General features: G+C 33.7%; 1 protein-coding gene across 2 annotated transcripts; it reads left to right on the forward strand.

Moving 5' to 3' along the window:
* The first annotated feature begins 326 nt into the window (after window positions 1-326).
* LOC120205385 (zinc finger CCCH domain-containing protein 5-like) lies at window positions 327-9,573 on the forward strand. Of its 2 annotated transcripts, none has more exons than XM_039205275.1 (9): window positions 327-777; window positions 1,132-1,266; window positions 1,365-1,496; window positions 1,668-1,826; window positions 4,147-4,239; window positions 4,577-4,693; window positions 7,882-7,956; window positions 8,162-8,385; window positions 8,570-9,573. In XM_039205275.1, exons 1-9 carry the CDS (start codon window positions 361-363, stop codon window positions 9,342-9,344), a joined length of 2,127 nt encoding a protein of 708 aa, XP_039061206.1. In that variant the 5' UTR covers window positions 327-360; the 3' UTR covers window positions 9,345-9,573. The 2 variants fall into 2 exon arrangements, with proteins under 2 accessions (XP_039061206.1, XP_039061207.1); XM_039205276.1 differs by having other exon boundaries at window positions 327-771; window positions 8,570-9,572.
* Window positions 9,574-11,614: the final 2,041 nt, after the last annotated feature.

Here is an 11,614-nt window from a genome sequence, read left to right on the forward strand (position 1 = left end):
TGTTGATTAATTTTAGACCATTTGGGTTTTGAAGTGAATGGTTTTATGAGATTTAAAAAAAATAAAGAAGAGTAATTTTAATACTTAAATTTTTAGTTTTAATCTGTTTTAATATTTAAATTTTTATTTTTTTAAATTATATTTAATGTTTAATTTTTATTTATTTTAATATACACAGTTAAAAATTTAAAGTATTTAATATTTTTAATATTATATATGATTATAAAAAATAAATATTTAAATATTAAAGCAGATTAAAATTGATAGTTTAATCATTAAAATAGTAGTTTAACCAATAAATTATTGTACATACTCATATCGAAACAAACAGAGGCAGGGGAACAACTGTTAACAATAACAATGGGTGAAGCCGAAATTGAAACTGAAACTGAAGCTGAAGCAGCAGCAACTTCGGTACAAGAGGAAGGAGGAGGGAGAATAGAGAATCATCCAATCGAGAAAAAAAGCAGAAAAGAAAAGAGGAAAGAATGGAAGAAGATGAAGAGGAAGCAGTGGAGGAAGGAGGCAGCGGAGAAGGAGAGGGAGGCGGAAGAGGCCAGGCTCAACGACCCCGAGGAGCAAAAAAGGATTGCCAGAGAGGAGGAGGAGGAGCGAAAGAGGAGCGATATGGCATTGAAGGAGTTCCGAGAGAGAGAGAGAGCGTGGATCCAGGCTATGGAGATTAAGAGAAAAGCTCAACAAGACGAGGAAGAAGAGGAGAGGCGAAAGAATGATCTAAAGGAGGATGACAACGAAGAACAGCAGCAACAGGTTTGCGTATTCAGCTTCTTTCTATAATCTAATTATTCTTGGTTAATTTTTGGTGGTGTTTTAGAGCTGCAGAGGGTAAGAAAGGAAGGGAAAAAACTTAGGTTAAAGATAGCTCTATTTTCTAGCTCATAAGAAAACTTTGTCAAAAGAGGAGTCAGTATATGTTTCAGCCTTTTGGGTTTGTTAATTTCTTTTGGTTTGCTCTTTAAGGAAGCTGACTGCCAGGCCGATTTACTTATATTCATATTCTTATAGGGGAACTTTGTTTGATTCTTCTGAATTCTGGATCTGAAAGAACCTGAAAATGGTTTTGTTTATTATTTATAAATGGGTTGTCTTACATTCACATATGGTTGCCAGGAAGAGATGGATGATGATTGGGAATATGTAGAAGAAGGGCCTGCTGAAATTATCTGGCAAGGAAATGAGATCACTATTAGGAAAAAGAAAATTAGGGTTCCAAAAGGAGAAGCAAATCAAAAGAGTAAAGCTGAGGTAAAACTATGACAGTCACTCATGAGTTATTTGTTTCATGCTATGTTTTCTTTTCTGATTTTGGCGAAAGTTTTGAATCTGAAGAATTTTTCACACAGGATGCTGATAGGCCTACATCAAATCCTCTTCCTCCACAATCTGAAGCCTTTTCAGACTACCTGAATGCATCATCAGCACAACTGGTGCTAGAGAGTGTTGCCAAAGAAGTACCTAACTTTGGAACTGAACAGGTCCAATATTCATCTCTTTGAAGTGCTAAATATGAATTTTATGCAGACTTTCTTCTCATGTGGATTGCTACCATACCTTATGTTCTCTTGATACTATCTATTTTAGGGGTGGGGTCGGTATTGGGTTAGTTAGATATCATCATTCTAACCTCATGCTTTTAATTTTGGTAGGATAAAGCTCATTGTCCTTTCCACTTAAAGACTGGAACTTGTCGATTTGGTCAGCGCTGCAGTAGAGTTCATTTTTACCCTGATAAATCATGCACACTGCTCATGAGGAACATGTACAATGGTCCTGGCCTTGCATTGGAGCAAGACGAGGGACTTGAGGTCTGTAAATGCTGCCTTCAACTGAACCTTGTGACTTGTATCCTGATAATAATTCTTTCATTATGAATCTACTTCCATACTGCGTTATCCATTTATATCTTGGGATCTTTGCTCAATGAAGCTTGAATTTGTAATATTTTTACTACTGCAAAGATATGAAGGCACATAAGAATGCCTTCAAATTATGCTTTTAAAATTACGCACGGTCTTAATTTTTTATGCCATTGGTTAATGTTTTGGATTTATAGAATCATTGTTTTTAGGTTTTTTGTCTTTTCCATTTTCCGAATCGCTTAAAATTCTTTTATTGATATACCATAGTTGGAAACTACATATTAAATCAGATTATGTTTTATTTCTATTTAGTTTCTTTAACATAAATCAGAGATGCATGGAGGCACTTCTGTGCAGGTTCTTGGTTTTGGCATTGGTTGATTGGTTGGAGTTGAAACTATTAGCTAATGTGTATCCTACTTGCTGTAGATGGGAATGATTATCTTGTTCTTTTATCATGTTACACTCCATCTTTTTTTCGTTTTCCCTTTTTTCATATGTGCAATTTCTACTTTCTTGTTTCCACTTTTCATTTTTGCCTTAATCTACTATATTATTATAACAATCATTGTGCCCATAATTTGAATACATGTTGCATTAGTTATCAGGTAAGACAATTGGTTTTATTGACATTGACTAGTCTTGTAGTAATCCATAAATATTATATAATTCAAGTTGTTATGAGGAATAAATTCTCATGGTTACACATCCAATCTTGTTCCAGTTATGGTTATTCATTATTGCTCCTTCAAAGCTAGTTGATTCAACTTGTAATGCTCATTGCAATTTCTAGCTATTTTTGGCATTACTTTCTCAGTCTAGAATGCAGGGAACAACATTATATAACTGCAATTGGCCTTCTCTTACTCCAGACATTTCTAGGAAGAGGATAAAGAAACTTAGTTGTAGTGTATGAAATTTTTTCCTAACACTAAGCAATACAGTTTTTAACATTTATTTTTCTAATAATTGGAGGGGGAATTTGACTGTTAGACCACATTTTGCTGTTAGGGTGTAACTACTGTCAAGTTGTTGCATTGTCCACAAGTATTGTCTTTTCCAGGTTGTTTTAGTACATAACACAAGGAGAAAGAAAATTATGATTATGTTGATCATACTTGGTATATTCAAAATGCCTTAGGCTGTTTTGTTAAAAATGTTGCCTTATTATCTCAGTTTTAGGCTTCATAATTTGCTATTTTCTATTACTCTTATGAATTCTGCGTTGCATACCATGGTGTAGATCCCATTTGTTTTTCTTGTAATTGTTAAGTTATCTAATGACCTATGATGATACATCAGATGGCTTTTGAAATGAAGACAACAATAGTTGTTCCAAGCTTAACCAAACACTTAAATTGGTGTGAAAAAAATAAGTAATAAGTTACGTTGGTTTTAAAATACAGTTTTATTGTCTCAGTACTTATATTAGGTTTTAGATTTTAAGAGCAGGTGAAGGGTTTGGTTTATAAGAGGGAAGCATGCTAGCTGTTTTGTAGTAGTAGTCTAATCAACACAATGCTGGTTAACCCTAGCTGTTTTGTTTATAAAAAAATTGTTCTTTAATGAGCCTCTCCTATCTCTTTTCTTTATTTTGTTTTATTTTAATTTTTGAGTAGTGATTGCATTCATCTTTAGATTAGATTTGTTTCTCATGCTAAGTGTAGCTTTGTTTAGTGTACTTTTGAAACTTGAATGGTTTTAATAAAATCTAGGAAACATTGCATGTTTAAGCCAGCAAGAAATGTCACAAGGAATAGTTTTATATCTTGATTATATATAAAACTTGATTCAAAGACGGGGAAATGAGTAACATAATTTGTTTCAATGAATTTAGTTTAAAAGAGAAAATATGTTTTTAGTATATATTTAGTTGAGGTTTTTGGGCAGACTAAAATTTCTGCTCTTGTTAAATTTCAATATAGATGACTGATCTATCTGTTTATCGAATGTGCCTGAAAATTTGGTGCTCCTGACAACTATTTTATGCTTTATATATGGATAGAAGTGTTGTCTATATGTTGCCACGCAGATACAAGGATGATATAGGGTTAAATTCACTAGTGATATATTGAGCATAATTATCGTATTGTGTTATTCCCTCTCAAAATATAGTTGGTCTCAGTGAAGACCATTCTTGACAAATGACTTGTAAATGAATGCAGCTACAGATATATGTTTTGGTTGTTTTATATGTCTTATTGATCTTATTATTTGAAGATGCCACTGCTAAAATTTCTTGGTTGATATGTTGTCTATTTTTCAGTATACAGATGAAGAGGTTGAACAGTGTTATGAAGAATTTTATGAGGATGTGCACACAGAGTTCTTAAAATTTGGGGAAATTGTAAATTTTAAGGTTGCGAGCTGCACTTCCTGCCTGGTTAATGATGTTTTAACTTGCTTTCAACTTGACCTATAAAGTGTAACATTCTCCAATTTCCTTTTCCTTTTTAACCTTACGTTTTCAGATATTTTCCCAGGGATTTTGATTAATAATACGGTCAAAATTTAACCAAAAGCTGATAAAAATGATTTCCCGTTCTTTTTTTTTTCTACTTGAAATTTACAACCTTTGGTCAGTTTTCAAGATGATTGTGCATGCCTTTTAGTTCTGTTTTTGTGGCTGGAGCTTCTTTTCTGTTTTATTTTCTTCTCTTTCTTTTCAGATTATTGATTCCAACTTTTTTTTCAAGGTGTGTAAAAACGGTTCATTCCACTTGAGGGGAAATGTTTACGTGCAATATAAGTCACTAGAATCAGCTGTCCTTGCTTATGACTCTATCAATGGGAGATACTTTGCTGGCAAACAGGTAATTGATTCTCTTTATGTTTAGTTATGTGCCACTACTACTAGGGTTTACAAAGAAAACTGAATTTTAATTCAATCTTGGGTTTTGTAGAAAATTGAATATATATGAATAAAAATAGCTTAGGTAGCACCTCTGGTTACATCTGTGTCTTGGCTTTCACTATTTGATACTTGATAGTCCTTCAGTCGCCATGGCTTATTGATGAGTAATTAGAGGTTGATCAAGATTGAATCAAGTGATACCATGACAGAAAAATGAAAGAGAAACTGAAAAGCAGAAAGAAACAAACTGAAGCTCTTATTTTTTGATATCACGCAACAGTAAACATATGTCCCCTATTTAATACTCAGTAACAAATTCCTAATAAAATACTCTACTGGAAGATAGTACAGGAAGATAAAGTTTATCCAGAGATAAAGATAATTTTTTTTTTTGATAGGAATGGAAGGCCTCGTTAAAAACCCCCTTCTTGATTAAAGGAACTTAGTGGTAAGCTCCTTAATCAGCGGAAGGAGGAAAAGAGTGCCTTAAAAACTTTATTGATAATATAATCTTACATAAGATTTAAACACTACACCACAATACATCCCATAAAACTTAACAACAATTTTCTAATAGACCTTCTCGCTGGACCAGAAAATCCAGTGACAGGTCCTTACAGTCAACCTATCCCTTTCTTAGCTAAGCAATCAGCCTCCCCATTGCTCGCTCTTGGAATCCACCTCACTGAATGAACCTTGCCATTTGAAAGAGTCAAAATCTGATTAACCAAAGACAAGTAGAAAACAGGAGCCAAAGCCGGTGATTTAATCCATTCCACTACCGACTTGCAATCACTCTCAACAATCAATCTCCCAACAGAAACCCAAACTGAAGCCAGAAAAATTTCAATACCCCTTTTAATAGCCTTTAATTCAGCTAGCGGAGGAGTAACTTGGTCTACTTTCTCTGAAAAAGTCAAAAGTGTGCAACACTCCGAATCTCTCAATATACCTCCTATACCTCCACCCGAGCCTCCAAGCCTAACAGCTCCATCAACGTTCATCTTAAGAAAATCAACAGGGGGGGGAATCCAACGCAGATTATGACCAACTTTGACTAAAGTTAGAGAAAACCCATCTGCTAGAGATGGATTACCAATCAGCAAATCCTCCCAGAGATAAAGATAATAAGGACTCTTAAACTTTAAAGACTCGTAAAACAGTAGGTACTCTTAATAAAGCAGTAAACATAGTTAGGACTCCAATACAATTTGGCAAAAGTATTATGTCAGTTAAATTGAAGTGGTTTTTGTATGGATTTTTTAAATGAAAAAGAAGAAGAAAAATGAATCAAATGTACTCTATTGGCCACAAAAAAACTTGATTATTTGCAAGGAATGGTTGTGTGTTCTGTAGTTATTTTGTTTCTTGTGGAGCTATAATCCTGTCCATTTTTCGTATTCTTATTTCTAATTTGGTAAAATTGTCTGTATCTCGCATGAGTTGTTGCCTTTTGTATTGATGTAAGTATATTAAACAAGTGTATCTCCAAGTCTCACAGTCCAACTTAGCAACCTGGGCTTGTAAGCTTAATTTTATGTGGGTAAAATTTGTGCTGGCCTCTAGAATTGCTGATAAATGGTTTGTTTCACATTCTAATATAGAGATATAACTTGTTTACTCTGATGCACTCTATGGTCTTGGGTTGCTTATTTTCTTTGTACTTCCCATTCTCCTTTTTCTTCCACTTCATGTTATTTATTCATAAGAATAGCTGGTTCTTAATGGTATTCTAGATGATCGAGTATTTCCACAAATTTTTTAAACTACTGACCGCAACTTAAGAAACTGTCTCAAGAAAATAGCAAACTTACATACATTTGGAGTGGGAATATTTATAGATTAGATAGATACCGAATTATTGTTAAAGGAGCAACTAGGCAGGCAATTTGAGGCACCTTCTTCTACAGTCAAGAAAATAATTGTTGGATAAGGAAGGTAGAATTTTTTTACCTAAATTATCCACAATTTCATATGCTTATATCATCCTTTTAGAACTAGTGAACAGCCACTTCTAGAAACTTCCATCTGAAGAAAATGTCAAACTCATTATATTTGATTTGTACAATAGAAAAGGTAGATGCAAATTATTGCCAATGGAGCAACTAGGTAGGAAAATTGAGGGCATTTTTCCCAACAAGCAAAGAAATAGTTGTTAGATATGGAGGAAATAGTTGTTCGATATGCGAGATAGAAATTTGTTACTTAAATTAACTATGAGCTGGATCATTTACTAGAAATAGATCAGATGCTATTGTAATATTTCTTCCTCTACAATGATTGATGGTTAAATATGGAAGGTGAAATGACTCTCTTGGATAAGTGGGCATTTATGGCTTCCATTTTTAATTGGTAAATCAATTTTGAATAGAAGTTTTTTTTGTCCAAAGTATAAGTCAAGTCCTTAATTAGTTTTCTCATCCAAAGTCACTCTATTCTTATTGTTAGGATGAAAAATGGCATGTAGATAATGCTGTTAAGCCAGACTTTCCCAGTTGAGAGAAAGATTGCCACATGTTATAGAAGAGGTGGAATAGTCATGTGCCATAAAGATGGTGAAATACCTTTGGCCATATGGGCTTTCATAAGGACAAAGAGATCTCCTTTATTTATTAATGCCATCTGATAATTTATTTCCTGTGATCATTGCCACATTGCTATCGTATCTTTTAGTTGGCCAAAAGGGTTAGGGTGTTAATCACAAGACACTTGTATCCAATTAAGGGCTTATTTGGATTTGGAAATAAGTAATGCTTAAGGGGCTCAATAGGATGCAATAAAAGAATAGAAGGCTTAGATGTTAAATTTGATTAGCTACAAGGGTTTTTTTTTTGGGTTGAATTCATTGCTCTGGCATTAGATAGATATTTGTTCGATTAGAATTTTTTTCTTTCTTTCTTGCATTCATGGAACATGGAACGCCATTATTTTGCAACAGATGAAGAATAAAGTAATACGGCCGTCGTTGCTGTGATGCGGTATTTTATAAATTGCAAATGGAATATATGCATGGGCAGCTGTTAAGAATATAAAACCAATACCATATCCATGGGTCTATTTATTTATTTATTTGGTTTTCTAAATTCTTGCTTTCTTTATTTGCCTAACTTTTTAGTCGTCTTTTTCTGAATGATGGGTTCATGATAGGTAAAATGTGAGTTTGTCAACATTACCAGATGGAAGGTTGCCATTTGTGGAGAATTTATGAAGTCAAGATTGGAGGTAATTGCAGCATCCTAATTTCATGTAAAACTCGTTGGGCTATTTTCTTCAGTGGCTTCTGTTGAATTTGCCACTGTGCCTGATATGTTGGTTTGAGATTTTGGGAAAAAGAAAATGACCATCAAAATCATTGTGTTTTGTTATTGATGCTAGCTCTGAAAGAGTTCTCTCTGCCATTTGTGATCTATTTGTCTTATATTAACAGACATGTTCTCGCGGAACTGCCTGCAATTTTATCCACTGTTTCCGGAACCCTGGTGGAGACTATGAATGGGCAGATTGGGACAAACCACCCCCAAGATATTGGTTGAAAAAGATGGCGGCTCTATTTGGTTATGCTGTTGAGGCTGAGTTTGAGATGCAGATAGAGCTAGAGAATTCAGGGCATTCAAGGAACCCTAACCGGAAGGAAAAATCAGATGATGATAGGTGCTACTTTGGTTTTTTTTATTACTTATGCTTTGTGTTAGTCTGGTTTATTGCGAATACAAATTCTTACGTGTTAACTGTAGTATAATGTCTGTATTGTAAATTTCTATTTGTCAGCTTAGGTTTATTTTCATACATCTGTTAGGGTTTGTTCTATTTCTCATCATTTTCTGAATTGTTATAGGCACCGCTCCAGAAGATCAAAATCTAGGGAAAGGGGCAAGAACAATGACAGAAAACAAAGTAAAGGTTTAGATGGAAGATGTGATCGACAAAGCACAAGTTCAAAACTGGAACAAAGCAGTGAGAGAATCCCTGATACCACTTCTGATGCAGGTTATTCAGATAGTGACATAGATTGCACTAGAGATACCGATCAAATTAGATGTCATCATCGTGCTAAGAAAAGGACAAAATGGCAGAGTGATTCACCAGAATTCATGGCTGATAGGAACAGAGATGAGGACAGAGAACATCTCCATTGTCAGACCAAGAAAAGGAGAAGGCATCGGAGTAAAGGGGAATATCGAGATGACCATGGAGACAGTCGTGTCCAAACTCAAGAAGATGATGGAGATCGGTTGGATGGAGACAGAGACAGAGACAGCGAAACACACCACAGCCGAAGCAAAAGCTCAAGTCACCATAGCAAGAACAAAACTCACGTTGCAGATTCACATGTAAAGCACTTGAGTAGAGTCAGTGACGGAGAAAGCCATCATCATAATAGATGGAAAAGCTCAGGAAACCTGGACGAAGTCATTGGACTCGACGATTGTGGAAATCCTGTCGAATGTTCTGAGCGCTCAGATAAAAAAGATATAAAAAGACACAGACATTCGAGGCACAGGTATGAGGAGACTGATTCTTCTGAAGACCGGGAGGTGAAATATCATGCAAGGCATAGATCACATGGTCACAAAAGGCCTGATGAGAAAAAGCGCGGTAGGGATACTTAAATTCTAGCACCCATGAATTAGCTATAGGATCTAAGCTGCAGTTCTCTGTCTTTGTGCACAATTGGAATGATGTGACAGCTTGCTTAGGAACACATAGCACAGTGGAAGCAATGTAGAAAGGGGGCAGAGGGACTTAAAACTATACTAGAACTGGCATCCTATTCAATATGTTCTGCTTTTCTCCTTTGACTTGGTTTGTGCAACACCTCAATTTTACCCTTAGCAACTTACTTAGTATACTTTTTCATGGATTGGATTGAGTTGCCTTAGCTCAATTCATTTTGTTTTGCTGCAGTAACAGAAGTTTGAATTCAAGCACGCCGGTTTGATTTTAATTTTGGAAAATGCGTAAAAAAGTACTTTTAAAAATATAGTAAAATTTAAAATTTAATTGTTTGGATTGTTGTCAAAGAGTAATTTTAGAAAGATAAAATATTCAATTTAGAAATTATGTTGTAAATTAAAATTAAATAATTGAGTATAAAAATATAATGTCACCTAAAAAGTGATTTTTCACTTTAAAATCTAAAAATTTGAACTTTTGAGGTTACATTGAAACTTACTTTTTCAATCATGATTTTAAATCAATTTTTGGGTGTTTGACATTATTTATGAGATGAAAAATCACTTTTTCATGGCTAGAAACATTCCCAGATAATTGGCTTAGTTTGGGAAATATATATATATATTATCTAAATGAAAAATAAAACAATATAAAACAATGTAAAGTTAATATATACTATAAAGCTTTGAATGTATTTGATGTAATTTGATTTAGCAATACCAATTTAAAATGAAAAATAAAATCCAAATGTGTTGCATTTAAATTTTGAAATTAAATATATAACTTAATTGTAGTAAACGATTAACAATTTATTTATATTTAATTTTTTTTTTAAATAGGATGTGTTTGATCTTAGAAAATATAAGTTATTCTCTAAACTGATTACGGGAAAAGGGTAGAACTATGAATTTATTATAGCGGGATTAAAGTATTTTTATTTTTCATAAATACATTTTTTTTAAATTGAAGGGTCCTGGAAAATTTTTCTTTATTTTTTTAATATTAATTAATATTAAACAAAATAACCTCACGATGTTCCGTCCCTAACAAGGAAGCCATGAACCTCATTGAAGCTACCGATGTAGTAATTGATGGATATTAGTTCGAGCTATTGAAAACTTACGCAGAAGAAGATGGGAAACGAAAGTTATTTGGATCGCTCGAGAAGCCAATATGGTAGCGGACGCCCTTTCTAAATTTGAAACCTCTCATGGCACTGCTGTTACTTCACTGGAGTCCCCTCCTTTGACCGTTTGGGACCTCATTATGAGAGATATCCCCAGTCCCTCAGTTTGATATAATTAGTGATCTACGTTTTCTATTAAAAAGGAAAATATAAGTTATTTTCTTAAAAAAATGTGAAAGAAAACGTGTTTAATTATAAATTTAGAAAATTATTTTCTAGGAAATCAAAACAAAACAAGTGAATTTGAAAACATAAAAAAATATTTTCAAAAGTTTCATTAAAATTGTTTTGGAAATTAAACAAAATAGAAAAACATGACATCTAGGTTTTTAGCTTAATATATACGAGATTAAATTTTACTAACAATAATTTTTTTGGGTTTAATAGTATTTGAGGTCCCCTCGCTTTTAAAAAAAATAATTTTTCTAAAACTAATTTCTTGGCCTTTAAACTGAGAAAAAAATAATCTGTCCCATAGGATTGAATATGCTCGTACAAGGACTCGTTTATTTATACCGATAAGAAAATCAAGAACTTGTTAGTCCATTGTGACTAAAATTCATGAAGGGCTTTTAAGTCTTCGTTCAAAAAGACTGGTCAGTCTCAATCATAGAGCTTATATTATAAAGTAAAGCAAGTAAAAGTTTAAATTATGCTTTAGTATCCACAATTAAAGTAAGACATGAGGAGATCCGAGTATATGATGTTATAAATTGTTATTTTGTTTTATTAGTAGAAAATAGCCAATACGTGAATAACGAAGAATGTGTTGATTTCATTTATGTATATCCATGATGTTTTATAATTTCATTAATGAAGTCAGAAAATAACTAACCAAAACAAGTAATTATAAGGACTTAGTTGAGGTTTTGCGTATGATTCCCCCACACGATGCAAGGCCTTCGTTGCTCGTTCGTGCACCATCCGTGTTGATCTTTATCCATCCCTGCGGAGGTGGCGTCCACGTTGTTGTCTCCTCTTTTTCACGTGCTTCCATGCATGGTTTCTTCACTTTAGACA

This window comes from Hibiscus syriacus, unplaced genomic scaffold (assembly GCF_006381635.1).
Source record: "Hibiscus syriacus cultivar Baekdansim isolate YM2019G1 unplaced genomic scaffold, ASM638163v2 tig00012409_pilon, whole genome shotgun sequence".
In the NCBI taxonomy this organism is placed as follows: Eukaryota; Viridiplantae; Streptophyta; class Magnoliopsida; order Malvales; family Malvaceae; genus Hibiscus; species Hibiscus syriacus.

Bases quoted from the DNA above. Each gene is read 5' to 3' on its own strand.
- LOC120205385 (XM_039205275.1), top strand. From the start codon at position 361: ATGGGTGAAGCCGAAATTGAAACTGAAACTGAAGCTGAAGCAGCAGCA. The intron at 1,497-1,667 runs GTCCAATATTCA...TAATTTTGGTAG, and splicing joins CTAACTTTGGAACTGAACAG to GATAAAGCTCATTGTCCTTT. The intron at 7,957-8,161 runs GTAATTGCAGCA...TTATATTAACAG, and splicing joins TTATGAAGTCAAGATTGGAG to ACATGTTCTCGCGGAACTGC.